The sequence below is a fragment of the Delphinus delphis genome, chromosome 10, assembly GCF_949987515.2.
Source record: "Delphinus delphis chromosome 10, mDelDel1.2, whole genome shotgun sequence".
Classification (NCBI taxonomy): Eukaryota; Metazoa; Chordata; class Mammalia; order Artiodactyla; family Delphinidae; genus Delphinus; species Delphinus delphis.
The window spans coordinates 76627743-76647096 of record NC_082692.2 but is presented as its reverse complement, the minus strand read 5'-3'; the positions used below and the strand labels follow the sequence as shown (position 1 = coordinate 76647096).

Here is a 19354-nt window from a genome sequence, read left to right as displayed (position 1 = left end):
CAATGTGCTACTTGTGCTCCTTTGACCTCCTACAGCAGGACCGGGGGTGCCGCCATTTTGTTTGGGTGACAAAATCATGGCATGATTCTTGCCTGATATTTATGGTCAACGTTTTATTGGAGCCACACAAGCCATGCTGTCTGCTGACCACCCAAGCCAATGGCATGGTGTGATTCCATGAGCAACACCGTATTCAGATCTCGATCATCACAGAAGCCGGAGTCAGCGCTCACTAGCTGCGGGGCTGGTTTGAAAGCCCAAGGAGGCCCACAAAAGAGGGAAAATACGGAGCTGCTCATATTTACGCAGGAAGACTTTAAAGAAATCCACATCACACTGGTCAACAGTTCGCGCTCAGCACTGCATTTTAGGGTGAACCTGCTCTCCTTTTCACTGCCGACAGGTACCCACACTGTGTAAGAGAAGAGAAGAACCTTTGGAGAAAAAGAAGGACGAAGGACTAGGAATGTTTTCTTTCTCACAGAAGCAGACATGGAATTGTGTCTGCTTGGCTTCTCTGAATTGGCCGTTTTCCCTTCTGCAATGAACATTCTGTGCTAACTTCAGAGAGCATGTTGGCAGGGTCGGGGTGGGAAGGTCTGAACCGATAATACTTGGGTGGCTGATGCCTTCCTGTCTGAGGACTGACACAGCTGTGACCTCCACTCAGTTCACCAGCAAGGAACCGGTTTGGCCACATGAAAATGAGCTGTTTCTGTCCCTTTGGGAGACAGAAAAGGATACGTGAAGCTGTGCCTGATACAAGTAAAGCATTATCTAAGGTGGTTTAGAGTAAAGAAACTGGGGAGCCACTATGGTTAATTTATTTCTTCACTATTTTCTTTAAACAATAGTACCTACAGAGAGGTCATACTTTGGAAGTCGTGGAGAAAAACTCTTTCCATTATTTCCCTCTGAGTGTATGGGTGGCAGAGTAGAAGCATAAAAAGATGTTAACAAAGCACTTTCGACTATATCCAGTTCCCAAATGTCAAAACGCCTCTAACTGACAAATACTTGACAAGATATCCAAGCCTAAAAATCTGCCTTTTGTTTAGGCCACTAAACTGCAATAAAACCCAGTATGTGTTAAATGGTTCTCTTCCCTCCCCCAGCCCCAACTAAACAATTACCTCTCTATGCCTCCCCTTCACAGGGCCTCCTAAAAAAAAAAAAAAAAAAAAAAAAGCCAAACTTGAATTTTTTAACCTCATTATCTCAAGCCTTTATAGCTTTGAGGAGAAAAGCATTCATCTTAATCGACAAAAAGGATCCCTTTTCAAAGTCCTGCCCCCGCCCCCTCCCCGAACCTTGAGGATATAAATATTTGGGCTGCAATTTTCTTTTATTTTAATAAAACAAGGCTGGCTTCACCATTAGGAAGCAAACTTGTTTCATATTTCTTTACCTCCTTAAGGCCAGCAGATCCTGTTCCGCAGCCACATTGCTAGTCCTTCTTTTTTCATCGCAATGGAATTAAAAGGAAAAAAAGCTCAAGGTAAAATGTCTGCCGGCTGCAGGGAGGCCAAATGAATCAGTTTCCCCTGTTCCCACACTGCCTACCTTTGTTGGTGGGCTCTCTCTCCTGCACAGAGCTCCTTCTAGACAACCTGCTCCACTTACCGCCCCCAGAGTGGCAACACCAATGTGTCAGGACGTGGCCAGCACCTCCGCTGATTTATTAAAAAATGGACAACTGACCCAAGGCCAGCCAGTGTGCTGTTGGCTGATGTCTATTCGGATCTATCTTCCTGAACGCTTGACTCCAGACCCAGACTACCGTCAGCTGGTAGCTGGCCCTTGAGTTGAAAGGTTAACTGGTACTAGAGTAACCATATTGGGCTCCAATTCCCTCCAAAGAAAACCACACTCAAACTGGGAGAGGGAAGGAACCAGAAGTTTGCAAGAGTACAGAATCGCAAAGCCGTGGTAGAAACTCCAAGATGTGAGAGCGGCGCCTAAGAGGCAGAAAGTAAAGTTTGTGCCTCACTTACTAGTTGCAGTCCTGGTCATGATGACTTCATCTCAGGATGACCCTACTATGGTTTCTTTCAAATATTCCCCCTACTGAAGCTACTTTAAGTGTTTCTGTCTCTGACACCCCAAAAAGCCCTGGCCAGGACATCATCCAATCCTATTTCCCCCACTCCCTTTTCTATATTCTCTGCCCTTGTTAGGAAACTCTTTGGACTATTCCCCAAGCCTGCCAGGTTCATAATCTTGTTGCCTGTGTCCTCTTCAGTTATATTACTGACATTTACCACATAATTTCAAAACTTCCACTTTCCCTCTACATCAGCCTTACCCCTAGCTGTCCAATGCTGGGGAGGCATTTCCACGGATGGCTCTGATAGGAATGTTCCATTTTTTAGACAGTCCGGGTCAATGGCTCAAATCCACTTCCTTACAAATCCTACCCGTTGTTCTTGGCTCTGTTTTCTGAAATTATGGAGGAGAAATCTACTCTTCTTCTACCTCCGTGCAGGCTGCATTTTTGATGACTGACATATCCTCTCTATTTCCCCTTCCATCTATGATTCCTTGTGAGGTGATGTCAAAGCCCTTCATCCCCTGGTGGATCCTCTTCCTCTGACATTGCCCCCGACCTCATCCCCATTTCACCAAATTCTTACCCACAGTTACGTGCTCAGCCTAAACCCACCTCCCTATGACACCTACCAGGCCACACTCGGAGAGAAGCAGCTCCACGTAGGGGTCGGCAGCATGGGTTTGGAATCAGACAAAACCGAGCTTGGTTTCTGGCTTCAACCTTCACTGACCATGAATCTTTGGGCATGTTACACAATCTGTCCCTGCCACGATATTCTTATGTGTCCCGTCTTTGTGCAACATACCCAATTTGCGATGTTGTTTTGCAACTAAGTCAATGAGATGTAAGATGCTTATCACCCAGAAAGAGCTCAATCAATGGTATTTTTCCTTTCATTTCTTCAGGTATACAAATTTCTCTCTTCTGGACTTAGGGGAGGTTTAGCAGCTCCAAGCATGATCTCTGGGATCAGACACCATGGCTGGGTCATGGTTGTGTGACCTTGGGCAAGTCACTACACTTCTGCTGTTTCTCCTCTGTAACAAGGGGGTACAAATAGCACCTACCTCATGGGACTGTTGTTCATGAAGATTAAGTGAGTTAACACATATAAAGAGCTGAAAAGAGTTCCTGGCATACAGTCATCACAGAGGGTAGCTACTACCTCCTCAAGATCGAATACTTACAAGATACCTGATTTCATGCCTGCAGTTCTCCTCAGCTAGTTAATTTGTGGCTCAGCAACCAAGCTTTATATTTTACAATTCTTGGGTGCAAAAACATGTTTCTTGGAAAAAAATGAAAAGAATCAATGAGAAGCAAAGGATGCCAAAAAAAAAAAAAATCCTTACCCTGATATAGTCTAGTGATGTTAGATAGTTAAGTCAACTCAAAACAAGTAAAAACAGAAGCCCTTCGGGGGCCAAATAGCTACCTGATGATAAGAGATGGGGACAGGCGTCCGGAAGACTATCCACTCCACAATTTCGCTACACGGTGGGGTAGTCAAAGAACCTGTATACCGGTAATAGTTGCTCAGGGATGCAGGCAGGAGGTCCCGGAGGACGAAAGGATCCAGAAAGGTCTCCTTCTCTGTTTGGGGGAAGAGGGAAAAGAAAAGCACAGTGGTAAGTCGTTCTATGCTGCAGACACACAGTCAAAACCCTTGGCATGCGGGTGCCACATCACAAGTCTTGTGTTTATTTACATCCCGGGAAGCATTTGGTGGTGGGAGAGCCATGGAAAACAAAGCAGCATTTCCCAGGGTGTGTGTGCTCCGAGACATCCTACTGCACTGCATTTCATGAAAAATGGGTTCCAGGGTAAACAGCACTGGGCAACACTTCAGGCCCTCCCTCTTCCCCCAGGAAATAGATGAAACACTGGCAGAGTCAAGTCACTAAATGCTGCAGAAAAGAAAGAGACTTGGTTTTGTTTAACTTGCCCCTTTCCAATATATATTTTTTCAGTTTTCATAATACGTTTTATTTAATCCTTCTTTTTTTTTTTTTTTGGCGGTGCCGCATGGCATGTGGGATCTTAGTTCCCCCACCAGGGATCAAACCCACGCCCCCTGCATTGGAAGCATGAAGTCTTAACCACTGGACCACCAGAGAAGTCCCCATTATATTTTAAATATTATTTCAACATGTAATCAAAATGAAAATCATTAATGAGAGATTTTATGTATTAATATCTATTCCGTACTCTTTTTTAACGTTGATTTTAATTTTTAAACATTTTTTATTGAAATACAGTTGATTTACAATGTTCTGTTAGTTTTAGGTGTACAGCAAAGTGATTCAGTTATACCCCATCTTGTTTCATCATAGACCCCCTTCTCCGTCTAATCCTTATGAACTAGTAATCAGGCGAACGAACTTTGGGACTCCCATGAGAGATTAAGTAGGAAAAGAAAACTGTAAGCCAATGGTAAAGTGCAATTCCAAAGCTGGTCACGTTTCATTATGGTTTCACCCAAGGCTTACTGAGATCAAGGCATGGCCCTGAACTTGTAAAATGATGGCCCTGAAAATAGGCTTCTTTTTACAAAAGTGGAGTGGTCTTCCCTTAAGTAGAAGAAATGACATTTAAGCTGGGACCCAACAATGATATCTCACAATAACTCTACGAGGAAAACAAGTTAGAGAAGAGGTTCGTTCCTACATACCAAAGCTGGGGTATGAACCCATGCACCTTGACACCAGAGCTTGCACAATTCTGACTCAGACTAAAGAAGCTAAAGTAAACTAGGTGAATATTGAACTGTGGGGGCAAAAGATGAAAAGAAGAGCATTTCAAGCTCTGAGAACAGTATGTGCAAAGGTCCTGAGGCACAAATCAGCAGTGCAACAGACTTTAGGCACTATACTATAACACTTTCAGTCAGACCCAGAAGATCATACAGCTTCTTTCACAAATCAGAGAGGGTTTTAGTCTCTACCTGGGTCTTCAAACGTCTAGCCCTGCATTTAAGTCTGGAATGCCCACCTCATTCCTGTTGGGGATGTAATAAGGCTATTACGGTCCTGCTAATGGCTTGCCTTAGCTCCCCTATGGCCTCCTCCATGTGCCCCTGGACATTTCTCGGGGACCTCAAGGCTCCAGGTTACTTCATAGACACTCCTGTGACTTCCAGGAATATTATTCCCAGCCTCACGCCTCCTCCTTCCTTTTCCTTCATACAGAACAAGCAGTATACGTATTTGGGCAAATGTGTATCCTTAGATGCAAAAGGTCTATGTAACTGGGGGTTAAGGCAAAAACCCAGCAGAAATCAACTATATCAGAATAATGGGGCTTCCCTGGTGGCGCAGTGGTTGAGAGTCCACCTGCCGATGCAGGGGACGCGGGTTTGTGCCTCGGTCCGGGAGGATCCCACATGCCGCGGAGCGGCTAGGCCCGTGAGCCACGGCCTCTGAGCCTGCGTGTCCGGAGCCTGTGCTCCGCAACGGCAGAGGCCACAACAGTGAGAGGTCTGCGTACCGCAAAAAAAAAAAAAAAAAAGAAAGAAAAAAAAAGAATAATGAAAATGGCCATTTCCTTTTGGTAGAGATTTGTTGAACAAAACTTAATATTTATTTAGCTTTTACTATATGTCAGGCACTCTTCTGAGTACTTATCTGTTGCAAACATTTAAACAGCACTTACTGTATGTGCCAGGTACTGTTCTAAGAGCTTTACAAAGATTGATTTATTTAATACTTAAAATAGTCCCATGAAGTATTACCATCCCCAATTTACAGAGCTGGAACGTACAACCATGTAGTTGAGTTTGGAATCCAGGCTTTCATGATTCTTAAGCCATCACCACACCCTTTCACTTTACAACCCTATGGAGTAAGTACTTTTAATGCTCCAATTTTCCAGATGTGGAACTTAAGGCCCAGAGAGGGTAAATCACTAAGCCCAAGGTCACCAGTGAACGGTAAAGTGGCCGCAGTTATTCACAAGGCTCAGAAACCTTACCTGAGTCTCGCAAAGGTTTTCAGCTCATTTTTTAAAGGGAAAAATTAAGTATTAATTAATACATGCACCATTGGGTTCTATAATCAGAATGACAAAAGCAGTTTCTACGGGACAAAAGGCTGGAAAGGAAAGAATCACCCCTCTGCCGCTGGCAAACCTGGGCTTTAATTTAACCTGGTTACCGGTAGCCTAAGGATGGGGGAAATCTCTGTAAGCGTGCCTGGCCGAGAGGAGGAACCGTTTTGACCTTTGCTTGCTGCACTTCCTGGGCCGTGCAAATAGTCAACAAGAGGTCCCAGGCAATAGAAGGTGCACAGGCCCTGGCATCATGAACCACAAAATCACCACCTTCATTTCTCCATCACGCGGCAGGTGAACCCGGTGTCACCCCGCAGCACACTAACCTGCTTTAGGATCAAGGGCTCCAGGTTGAAGGACTGGAAAACCTTTAGAGTCTTCCCCTCGGGGCCTGACCCAATATTAGGGTTGCAGTTAAGCATGCTGTATGCAGACAGGTAGTGACAGGACAACCCCTGTGAGCCCGAGGCAGCAAAGCCCCCATCTAAAGCACCCACTCAAGGAAGAGGCTGTGGCTTTATAGAAAAAGATAAATGCGAAACACCTGCCCCACCAATCTGAAGTGGGTGGATTTCAAAAGGGAACACGTTTCAGCTGGAACAGGACCCGTAAGTGCTTGTATGGGCTCTTGAATTCAGCAAGGACTGATGGAAACTGCAGGTGTGACCACTGCTACAAATGCAGAAGGGTTTCTCTGTCCTGGATCAACCCAAGGGCTTCAGATGCAGGTTCTGATTTAATTGCTTAGAAGGTGTAATCAGATCAGTGGCGGGGTGGGTAGAGCTGGTGAGGGGGACAGAAAAGGGAGGGGCTTCACTACTTGCTGATTCCACCACCATCACTGCCATTGGATCTCAGGATTCTGAGACCTGAAAGGGCCTTAGACCACCCTAGGTCAGTGGCTTCGGGAACCAAAGAACCCTTTCTTCAAACCAAATCTTACACAGGAGCCCGGCAACTCAAACAGCCGAAGTGCAGCCATCGGGGCTGAAGCTGAGCTGGGAACCCAGGGACACTTTGAAAACCACCAATTTGGTCCAATTCTTTTTTTTGTTTGTTTTTGCGGTACGCGGGCCTCTCACTGTTGTGGCCTCTCCCGTTGCGGAGCACAGCCTCCGGATGCGCAGGCTCAGTGGCCATGGCTCATGGGCCCAGCCGCTCTGCGGCATGTGGGATCTTCCCGGATCGGGGCACGAACCCGTGTCCCCTGAATCGGCAGGTGGACTCTCAACCACTGCGTCACCAGGGAAGCCCTAGTCCAATTCTTTAATTTTACAGCTAGGGAAATGGGAGACCAGAGAGAAGTAATGGACCCAAGGTCAAAAACTAAGGGAGAAAACAGAGACTGGGATGGGATTCTTTCTTCAAAGACACCACTTAGGATCTGAAACAGTAAGCCTGGGAGCAGGAAATATCACGTAACGCTGAAGACCTCATCAACACCTCATTTCTCCATCCCTTACAGGGACTGATGAAACGAGCAGATTCTCAGCCTGCTGGGTTCAAATCCCAACTCCTCCACCTGTGAGCTGTATGACCTTAGTTACTATACCTTCCTAGGCTGTTGCGAAGATTAAATAAATCAGTATAAGAAAGGGGTTCAGAAAGAGCCTGCAACAGAGTAAGCATCTCATAAATGATAGATATGATTCTCATTCTAATTCTTATTACTTGTTTTATTACCACTAGTATTATTATTACTCTAAGCTACCAAGACCTAGCCATGTATATCTCACATAGCCATGCACTTCCTTGAATGGTCGTGCATGTGTGTTTTTTTTTAACTGCACTACTGATGCCTCAAAGGCACAGCATGTCTGACACAGTCTCCATCCATCTGAGCACTGCAGGTTAGAGTTTTCTTTGTCAAAGCTCTAGCATGACCTTCGGAATCAACAGATATTCAACAGCTGTGTGACCTTAGGGACGAAAATCTTAACCTCTCTGAGCTACTTCCCTTACCTGTAAAATGGGAATACTGAGATTATTTACCCCTCAGGGATGCTGTGACAATTAATCAAGCTAATAGATGTGGGGGGCTTTAGCACAGTGCCTTGTGAGCCCTGATTTATTAAGGCAAGCACTTGGTCCACTGTGATCTCTGGTCCATTACAAGCCCTCACTTATCAAGGCAAGCACTCATTTTGTGTTTTAAGCCAGGGACTAGCAAATGTTTTCTGTAAAGTGCCAGGTAGGAAATATTTTAGGTTCTGCAGGGCCAAGAGGCAAAATCGAAGTTGTTACATAGGTACTTATATAAGAAACACACTTCCACAACCTTAGTAACAATGTTCAAAACGCTAATAACTGAGGCCAATTTAAAAAGTATACATCTACTAATGAGAAGAAAGGAATTCTTTGGGGCAGGGGAAAGGCAGGAAGAACATTTCGCTTAATTAGGGTTCGCATGTGAAAACCATTCTTAGCTCAGGAGCCATACAAAAACAGTCAGTGGAATGGATTTGGCCATCGGGCCATATTGTGCCCTCCTGGTTGCAAGCCAAGTATAGGAGGGTGGGGGGCAAGTGTTAGAAAGTCATCTTGAGAGCCACAGCAACAACTGGGGGTGGGGCATGCCACATGTTCAGGGGTCCCCATCACTAATGGTCATTTATTTTATGAACATACGTTACAGAATGAACTCCTGAGCTGTTTTCTTTCTCCCTTGACTTTTCTAAGTTCAACTTGAACATTGATTTTTGCTGATCTTTCTAAAAATTCCATGTCCTGCTCAGTCCCATAGGAGTGCTCCACTGGCAAATGGAGCTCATAATGCTTAATTGTTATAAGTAACTTTGGAAATGGTACCCCTGTATTTCTGGCACAAAGTTCACAGAAGCCACAAGGCACTCAACTGGCTGGACCCAAGACTGGGTGTTCCCGAGTACAGCCACTGGGAGGAAGGAAGAAGGTACTTTTCAGCTAAAAACTTAAACTCTGCCACTAAGAAAATCTTAGTAAATGTACATGTTATAAAGTGGAGGGACTGCTAGAGCCGGGTCCCTGGAGTTGAATTCTAACTGGTCTACTTAAAACTCTGACCTAAGACAAGTTACTTAACCTCTCTGTCACTGTCTCCTCATCTGTAAAATGGGATTATAATAATGACCTCATCTGGAGGTTTATCGTATCAGGAGAGTATTACATGAATTAACAGTAGTTAAGGGCTTAGGAGAGTGTCTAGCATAGGATAAGCACAGATAAATACTTGTTAAATGAATCCTATTATAAAAGGGCAGTTGACTCCAAAGTCATCCAGATCAGAGCACTCTGCCTCCAACTTTTCTTCTAATTAGTAATTTGAATTCGAAACATTCTTATCCCAGACAGTTAACTAGTTGAGAAGAATATTTGAGATACTCTACTTATCCTACAATCCATTCCATTATACCATAATAAGCAAGTACTGTGCATTACTAGTTAAAAGAACTGAAAAGGAATGAATCTCATATTCCACTTTCAACTGTCCCAGTGCTGTATGCAGACAATATTATATTTTAATAATTAATTGTTCATCAAAGAAAAAGATGAGAAACAGGGATGCGAAATTCAAAGTTATTCAAATTGCAAAAATTATGAATAATGTATGACTTTTATATTAAATACACACTATATTAAGTAGTCTACATTTCACCCAACTCTTTCATTTTCAAGCATTCTGAACGACAATATGAATAATCAGTTAGGGGAGGTTTATTTAGAAAAAGAAATACCTTATTTGAATGCAAACAGAGTATATCAGGAGATGATTAAATTTTTCTTATCAATTAGAAAATTCTGTATGAGGGCTTTAAAGTCATGGTCAGCCATTAAACCCAGAGCGGCCCAGTTATCCTTGCAGTTTCCTTTCAACATTAAATTATATCCGGCTCGATTCTGTTCAATTTCTTATTTCTGATAGCAGTGCTAGGAGGCAATCTTTAATTAAAGAAAATTTGAAAGATTCAAACATGCATAATTGGATTAAAAATGTGATCATTAAAACATTAGATGATAATCATCTGATTGACTGCATTTTTCAGTGTGTTAATAACCTAATATTTTCAATGCTTTGGTTATATAGGAAAAAAGAAAGCCTTTATAAAACATGATGATCAACAGAGATGAAAACTGTACAGTAATCGAGAAATATGGAATTATACTGAAAATATTCACACACACCCAAATGAACAAAGTATTTCATTGGAAAGTATATGGACAGAATGTGATAGTCTCTAGGGGAAGAACACCAGTCCTATCCCCAAAACAAGGAATCAACCAATTTTAGGGAAGTATATAAAATGAACTAAGAACAGAAAGCCCAAGTTTCAGTGTTTAGCCCAATGATTGGTTTCTTCAGGGTTTCCCAAAATTTTTATAAGGAAAAGTTATTAATTTTTCCTTAAAATCGCCTTCTGCTTCATATTGGGGAAGGTAGGGAGAGTGACAGTGGAAAAAAACTGGGGATTAGGTCATGCTAAATGGGAGAAGATTCATGACGGTGCTGCTCAAATTTAATGTGTGTGCAAATCACCTGGGAAGCCTGTTAAACTCTAGATTCTGAGCCAGTAGGTTTGGGATGGGGACTGAGATTCTGCATTTTTAATAATGCTGATCACACCTGAGAAGCCGGTTTCTATGAGGACTGTATCAGTGGGCTCCTCCCTGTTCTACAGCCTCATCCACTGCTACTTTCTGGCCCTTAGGTTGAGCCATACTGACCTCTTGGCTGGTCCATGATCACACTACCCCAGGGCCTTTGCACTGGCTCTTCACGCTGCCTGGAACATTTTTTTCACTGCTCTATGCATGGCTGCTTGCAGACCAAATGCCTTTCAGCTGCTAACAACTTACTCCTATTTGAATGACAAATTTCTCAATGAGGTCTCCCCTGACCACTGTTTTGAAAAGGTGTCAAAGGGCAGGCTCGTTGAGAGGGAAGCATTTGATTGAAAAACCTGAAGATGGAAGCAAGGCAGGTGCCTACCTGGGGAGAACATTCCAGGCACAGAGAAATGCCCCTGCAAAGGGATTCTGCCCGGTGTGTGGCTGGAGCGAAGTGGAGCAAAAGGGAAAGTGGAAGAAAAGTTCAAGTGCCCCAAATTTGACAGCTCTAGGAGGAAAACATCAGCTGCTGGTTAAGGATAATCTGGAATTTGGCGAAAAATTGTGAAGAGGCCAAAACACTAGACATAGAGTCAGCAGCTCTGGGTTAAGCCTGGACTAGGCACGATGGGCTGGGAGGGGCCACGGGTCTGACAAGCTGGTGACAGAAGGGCCTGCCCAACAGCATCAGGAAGTGGGAGGTCGGGATGGAAAGCAAGAGCCTGAAGGCCAGGATCCAGGGACTTAAGGAGCTTGGCATCTAGAAGCCACCAGGGAGTAAGAGAGCATTACACTATAATTAAGATGGTGGCAGAGGGAGTCAAGGAACTAATTTTCTGACCTAAATATAAGAAATGAAACTTGCTCTATCTGATTGGATGTTGACTGTCATTCACATCATCTCTCTCATCAATAAGGAGGATGAAACAGCAAAGACGGGGCAATGAAGTGGGGCTGGACCGTTTTCAAGGTGTAGCTGTCTGCAAGACTTCATGGCAGATGATTTTAAGGGAAAAGCACCACACTGAAGTTACAACAAGGGGATCCTGGGGAAGTCACCCAAAAGAGTTTCAAAGGACGCTAGTTCTATTTCATTTACAAATAAGGAAAATGAAGTCCACAGAGGGAAAGTGACTGAACCAAGACCACACAGTGAGATGGGGAGGGAGTCTGGGTATCCCTTTCTACTACCCAGTTCTGTACCCCTGGGCCCCCAGTTCCTCACCTGCAGCTGACATAAACATGATCAGCTGAGGAAATCTCTCTGAAGACTGAAAAACTCATTTAGCTTTTTAAACATAAATCTAACCCTGACACTGCCCAGCTCAAAATCATCCAGTGGTTTCTCACTTCATTTAGAATAAAATCCAAACTCGTCACCACGGCCATGAGGCCCTCCATGATCTGCTAACTCTGCAACCCGTCTTCTCTCTGCCCTCTCCCTTGTTGATCATCACCTTCCTTCTCACCTTTCTGTTCCCTCTGCCTACAATGCCTGCCCTACTCCCACCCCCACTCCATATGGGTGATTCCTTTCCATTCTTCAGATCTCAGTTCATCTCCTGACACCCAACCCTGAGCGCCCCATCTAAGGCTGTTCCCGCTGCTATTAACCATCTACATCACACCTGGTTTATTTCCTTCCCAGATGCATTCACTTATTTACTGTCTGTCTCCTCCAAGAGCTGGATAATTCCACAAGAGCAAAGCCTTTGCCTGTTTTGTTCACTCTGTATATCCAGCAACAAAAACACCGCCCAGAACATAGTAGATGCCCAATCTTTGTGAAAAGAGAACGAAGGAACAAACAAACACAGCAGTTGGTGTATTTTAAATAACCAATAAATCCTAGATTTCTTCATATCCGTGTCACCATCAATCATAAGATGCACCATTATTTCAAATGCCACTAGTAAAGGCAACAAGTTGCTAATTAAGCAATGATACAGTATCACCTGGAAGGTGCGTCCTAGTTTTAGAGTTGTTAAAATATGAATGAAAAAAATTGTAACTATGTGTAGTGACGGATGTGAACGAGATGTACTGTGGTGATCATTTTGCAATATAGACATATATCAAATCATTATGTTATACACCTGAAACTAACATAATGTTATATGTCAATTACATCTCAATAAAAATATGAAGACGTAAGAGTTACAGAATTGATGAAATAGGATGTTGATATAATTCAGCAGGACTCACATCAAAGGTCCCCATCAGCTTTCTGCGTCTACTAGAAGCTGGGTCCAGAGCCTGTTTTATGATCACAGTGCAAGATGCTCACAAGGCCAGGTGGCAGCAAACTCCCATCTGTAATAATGACTGGACTCTCTGGCCTCAGTTTACCTTCCACTGACCTGAACCCTAGACTCCATCCACACAGTGGATGTTCTGTAGTTCACGTCTTTTTACTAGTTCACATTTACGGTGCATGAACTTGGTGCCAGGCCCTGCTGTGGCCTTTCTCTCATTGAGGCCTCACAACCCTGTGAAGTAGGTTTCAAAGTCATGATGAGGGCTGTGACCTTGCCAACAGTCATAGCTGTACAGACCTGGGTCTCCCTCACAGGCTGTGTAATTGATTAGTAATAGTTGTTTTTTTTTTTTATTTTTAGCAGACTGGAAGCTCCACTACATCAAGACTGTGGCTCCTTACTGTATCCCCTAAGACAGGGCCTGAGATAGTAGCTCCTTTATACGTGGCTGAAAAAAATTGATCAAACTAAGTCACTAAGTAGCTCTAAGTCAGAAGTGGGGAAACTGGGGCCCCGAGGCCACATTCAGCCTAGTACCTGTTTCTGTAAATAAAGTTTTACTGGAACAAAGCCATACCATGGTCTGTGGCCACTTTCAGGCTACTACTGTGCAGTTGAGTTGTTGTAGCACAGAATGGATGGCCGGCAAAGGCTAAAATACTTGCCATTAATCCCTTTACTAAGAAAGTTTGCTGACACCTGCTCCTCTGTGAAGGGCAAGGTATTTGGAAGGGATGGCAACAAGCAGTACTATTCAAGCATGGACGGAGCAAACTACATGAGGACATAGAGAGGTGTGGAGCTTATTTCTGCTTCCGAAACACTCTCCACCAGGGTGCAGAGGATTTAATACACACTCCATGGCCTTCTGCATGGGCACAGTCCAGAGAAGATCTGAGAAGCCCCAACTACGGCATCTTATTTCAGGGTCTGAGCAAGGGCGGCCTGAGCAGAAGAGAGCTCACCTGATTAATCAGACTCCTGTATTCAAGGAACCAGGGTGGCACTCCAAGGTCATGAAATAGCCACTCTACCCAGGTTCAAAGACATCTATTGGTGGTCAGGTGGTCAAATGCAGCATTTTGATTTAAGGGTTGATGTATGAACAAAGCATATGTTGACATTAACATTTCCAAAGAGAAACTACACGAAGAGCGCAGAGTCTTGTCAACAATTAAGGAAATGAACATAACGTTTAACTTATAGAGTTATGGGCTTCCCTGGTGGCGCGGTGGTCGAGAGTCTGCCTGCCGATGCAGGGGACACGGGTTCGTGCCCTGGTCCGGGAAGATCCCACATGCCGCGGAGCGGCTGGGCCCGTGAGCCATGGCCGCTGAGCCTGCGCGTCTGGAGCCTGTGCTCCGCAACGGGAGAGGCTGCAGCGGTGAGAGGCCCGCGTACCGCAAAAAAAAAAAAAAAAAAAAAAAAATTACAGAGTTATTCAGTGACAAAACCCCAGTATTATCACTGAACAGTTCCGTTGCTTGCCTCTCTCCCCCACTTGGCTCTGGTGGCCATAACTGACATGGTGTGTACATTCGTTTAGCTTCCTTTTGGTGCTCAGTCAATGACCTAATTCACAGAGGAGAAACCCAGGCAGAAACCAGAGTTACGTGATTTTGACAATAATTAGGAAGACAGTCAATGCTAGAATTGGAAACTGGCCCAGCAGAATGCATCTGAGTCCATTACAACTGGGTTCAAATCACTGTTCCACTGCCACGAGCTGGGACAAATGAGCCAATCTCTGTGAACCGCAGTTTACCCATCTGTACCATGGATTAAGCATTCTTCTCTCCCTGGGCTACTGCTGACATTAAATGAGACTCTCTATATAGAACATCTGGGCAGAGCTAGGCACATAGCCTGGGGTTAACAGATGTTTCTGTTTCTTCCTTTCACCCTCTTTCTGGTCCCTGGTCCACCACCCTATCCCCTGGTCTCAAAGGGACTGGCTATCCCAAATCATCTTTGTGCCCATTTTCTTCATCACTTCATTTTATTTGCATACGACCCAACTAAGTCAAGCAACATACATTCTAGTTCAATAGCCGGGTATTGACGGGGCAGAACTCAGAGCTCCACCATCATCTCCTGTCACCTCATGGCCTCCACCAGAGTCACATCAACAAGTAACCACAACAACTTGTTGGGGGTGAGGGTGGGGGGATGGCAGTGATAACAGCTGACACTGGGTGCTGACCGTGTACCAGCCACAAGTTTGTATAGTAAGTCACTGACTCCTCAAGACAAACCAATAAGGTTGGTATTACTATCGCCACTTTATATGGTTAAGAAAACAGAACCACAAAGAGGTGAAGTGATTTGTGCAGCTTGTACAACTAGTCAAAAGCAGAACTGGTATTCAAACCCAGAGCCTGGGTTCTCCAGCCACAATACGACCCTGCTTCTCCTATCCCAAGATGACACGCGTAGAGCAGGGTAAGAAGGTCACACCAGGCAGCCCCAAGCACTTTAGCGAGCACTTTCACAGTATATAACTGGAGACATATTTTTAAACTCTCTGCTCTTCACACCCCAGTGAAACAACCAGGGAAAGGGCATTTCCTTGGGTTCCCATAATCCTGTTCAAATGATGACATATTGACAAAGGAGGCTGGCTAACCGAGAACTAGCCTCAAATTCAAATTAACCTAAAAGGAATCACTTTTGAAGTCTTTTTCTGACTCAACATGATTGTTCACAACGCTATTAGTGATAAAATAGAGCCCCACAGCATCCCATTTCCTGGCTTTGACTAAGAAAAGAAATGGAAATAGCGCACATCTATGGTGGTGTTCTGACAAACCGAAATCCAGGAAACTGTGGAAATGGCTTAAGAACGCCTGTTTCTAGAAGATTTTGAGATCAAAGGGGTTCAGATAAGCATCTGCCCTCCCTGGATCCGTAACAGACTTGAGCCTATTAGTTGAGACCAGGGTGCTGCGTATGTATAGCGCACTTCAGGAACGTTCCATGTAATGAGACGCTGGAAACATAAATTTCAGAGGGGGAAATTTTGTCACGTGTTAAGATGCTCAAAACTGTCAGTGGCCTGTAGCTAATATAGCACTGCGTTTCCCATTCAAAAGGGAGAAGATGTGAATTTCTTTCTTGAAGGTGAACATTAAAACAGAACCCCTTTAATTTCATTGAAATATATCTGGATGATGTGGCAATCTGGGCCATATCAACACTGAAGCCCATCTCTGTAAAGTGTATCAAATGTTAGGTAATGACCTGAGTGGGTATTTACACTGTCCCCAAATAAACAAACCACTTTGTGAAGGCAAGACTATTAGCAGAGCTACAATAGTTACCGTTTAGACATGGCAGCGTTGACAAACTTTCTGTAAAGAAGCAGAGAGTAAATATTTAAGGTTTTGCAGGCCAGAGGGTCTCTCTGTCACAACTACTCTGCCGTTACAGTGTAAAAGCAGTCATAGACAGTAAGTAAATGAATGGGCATGGCTGTGTTCCAATAAAACTTTATTTACAAAAACAGGCAGTGGGCCAGATTTGGCCTACAGATTGTATTTCCTAATCTCTGATTTCCAGGACACTGGACACATTCCAGGTACCCTTCCTTCTCAGTACTTTCCCTGTTCTAAAGCATTTAGCATTAATACCCATGAGGCAGATACTTTCACAACTGTCATTTTCCCAGGTGGAAGGCTCAAGGACAGAGAGAGCCAACAATTTATACAGGATCACACAGCTCCCAAGCTGCAAAGCCAGCATTCAAGTAATAAAATTTCATTTCTCTAAAGGTATTCCATAATGCAGATTTTTAACAAAAATTCACTTCAGGGACTTCCCTGGTAGTGCAGTGGATAAGAATCTGCCTGTCAATGCAGGGGACACGGGTTTGATCCTTGGTCCAGGAAGATCCCACATGCCGCGGAGCAACTAAGCCCGTGTGCCACAACTACTGAGCCTGCGCTCTAGAGCCCGTGAGCCACAACTACCGAGCCCGTGGGCCACAACTACTGAAGTCCAAGCACCCTAGAGCCCGTGTGCCACAATTACTGAGCCCACGTACTACAATTATAGAAGCCTGCAGCTGCAACTACTAAAGCCTGTGCACCTAGAGCCCGTGCTCCGCAAAAAGAGAAGCCACTGCAATGAGAAACCTGCGCACCTCAACGAAGAGTAGCCCCCGCTCACTGCAACTAGAGAAAGCCCGCGTGCAGCAACAAAGACCCAATGCAGACAAAAATAAAAATCAACATTATAAATAAATAAATAAATTCATTTCAAAGTTCCAATTGCTGTATTCATGTGAACACATGACATGATTCTGTAGGCAAATTATAGTCTCTTTGACCGTCACCAAGAATGGCAAGGACCAAAAAAAAAGGAAAGATTCCTCATGAGATCAAAATTTTTCCAAAGGCAGAGGAAATCGAGTTGATCATCTTACCCTCAACACCCAAACTAGCACTTATTAGGCACGATGGATGGACACTGTGATCAAAGGGGCTTAAATTTCACTGACACAAAACAGGCAAGAATCCCTCAAATCAAATCAACTCATCTCTGCTCCATCTTCTTGCTGCTGGATTGCAACAACACAGATGGCCATTTTCACCTAATAGTTTACTTTGTTCCAAATGTTCCTTGAGCTAGGATTTGTCTTCTTCTTCCAAAGTCCATGCAAGATATTTTTCAGAAGCTTCAGCCATTTAGTCTTAGAAAGTTCATGTTGAGATCTTCACTCCAGGGATAATCAAAATGGTGTTGGAATGATGAGAGTATGGTATTAGTATTTCTTCACTTGCCCCTTTAACAAGTCTATATGATGAGCCTCAGTCAACCAAAAGATGCAAATGGTAACCCTGGCCAAGAACAGAGCAGCAGATGGCCTGGGAATAACAAGAGTCAGCCTCAAGTCACGAAGACCTTGGTTTAAGTCACCCAGGCCCTGCCTGCTTTACTTGCCTTTCTATGTAATGGGGGATACGAGAGCTGTACATCAGAGGGTTTCTGGAGGATTTAATGATGCCTGTCAGGCTAATCATACCCTGACCTGGTACAGAGCCAGGATGAACTAGCCCAGTAACAATGAGGAGGCTTTGATTTCAGACCTGTCACCTGCCACTCCATCCCTTTGGTTTCTGATTTCTTTTCTCTAAATTCCACAAGGAAGTATTGGCTTCCAAAGTCATCGCTTAATGATACAATCCCAAGGCAGCCACAGTGCTTTCTCTGGTCTACAATCAATTTGTAGAGAGAACAAACAACCTGTCAGGGGTACTTATGATAAAAAGTTTAGTAAAGAAAAAATAAAATGCTGTCACTCCCCTCTTTGTTTGCTGTGAGGCCACTTGGTACTCGATGTCTCCCAGAAGAAAGCAATGGCTGAATCTCTGACTTTCTAATACTTATCATTGTCTTCTTTGATTGTGAAATTTAACACACGTGCAGAAAGGTGTGCAAACATAAACATACTTTTAACCAATAATCCTAAAGTGAACCCTGGAGTAACCACCACTCTGAACAGGGGGAGACTTGCCACCCTTCCCGGGGCCAGGCCCTTATCACTTCCCCATCCCACTCCAAGAAGTAACCACCATCCTCTGTTTTTAAATAATCATTACTTTGCTTTGCTTGTAGTTTTATCACCTACATGTGCACTCCTAAAGAACCAAGGTTAGGTTTTCCCATTTTGTGAACACTTGTTCAAGAACACCTTGTGCGTTCTTCAGACTCTTGCATCACTTTACAGTTTTCAGATGTGCCCATGTTGGTGTGAGCCACGAGACTCCACGTGTTTTCACTGGTGTGAACTGTTCTGTTGTATGACTACACTTTGTTGTATTTATCCAGCTTGCTAACGATAGGTATCAGAGGCAGTTAGGAAAAACAATGGTTTGGGCAGTTAAGAAAAACAATGCCACAGACATTCTCATACACAGCTCATGGTGCATTTTTTAAAATAATTAATTAAAATGTATTTTTAAAAATAATTAATTTTTTGGCTGCATTTGGTCTTTGTTGCCGCATGCGGGCTTTCTCTAGTTGCAGAGAGCGGGGGCTACTCTTTGTTGCAGTGCACGAGCTTCTCATTGCGGTGGCTTCTCTTGTTGCAGAGCACAGGCCCTAGGTGTGCAGGCTCAGCAGCTGTGACGCACAGGCTTAGTTGCTCGGCGGCATGTGGGATCTTCCCAGACCAGGGATCAAACCCATGTCCCCTGCATTGGCGGGTGGATTCTTAACCATTGTGCCACCAGGGAAGCCCCACAAGTTTATTTTTTTTAAGTGGGTTTTGAAAAAATTAGAATGAGACTAAGCTCTTTGAAACCAATATTTCTATCAGGTGTGGCTACTTGCAAGTCCTGCTTCTTATATACAAAAAGCATTGTGAATGACTGGGTCAGAGTGATGAATAAGAGTCACAATTTCTGGGCTTCCC

General features: G+C 44.0%; 1 protein-coding gene across 3 annotated transcripts in view; it reads right to left on the bottom strand.

Annotated features, from left to right (window-relative positions):
- The window catches only part of PTPRG (protein tyrosine phosphatase receptor type G), a 725910-nt gene that overhangs the window by 149488 nt on the left and 557068 nt on the right, over positions 1–19354 (bottom strand). For all 3 annotated transcript variants that reach the window (XM_060022819.1, XM_060022820.1, XM_060022821.1), the window contains exon 7: positions 3486–3643. In XM_060022819.1, the coding sequence (XP_059878802.1) occupies positions 3486–3643 (158 nt within the window). The remainder of the gene's footprint in view (positions 1–3485; positions 3644–19354) is intronic.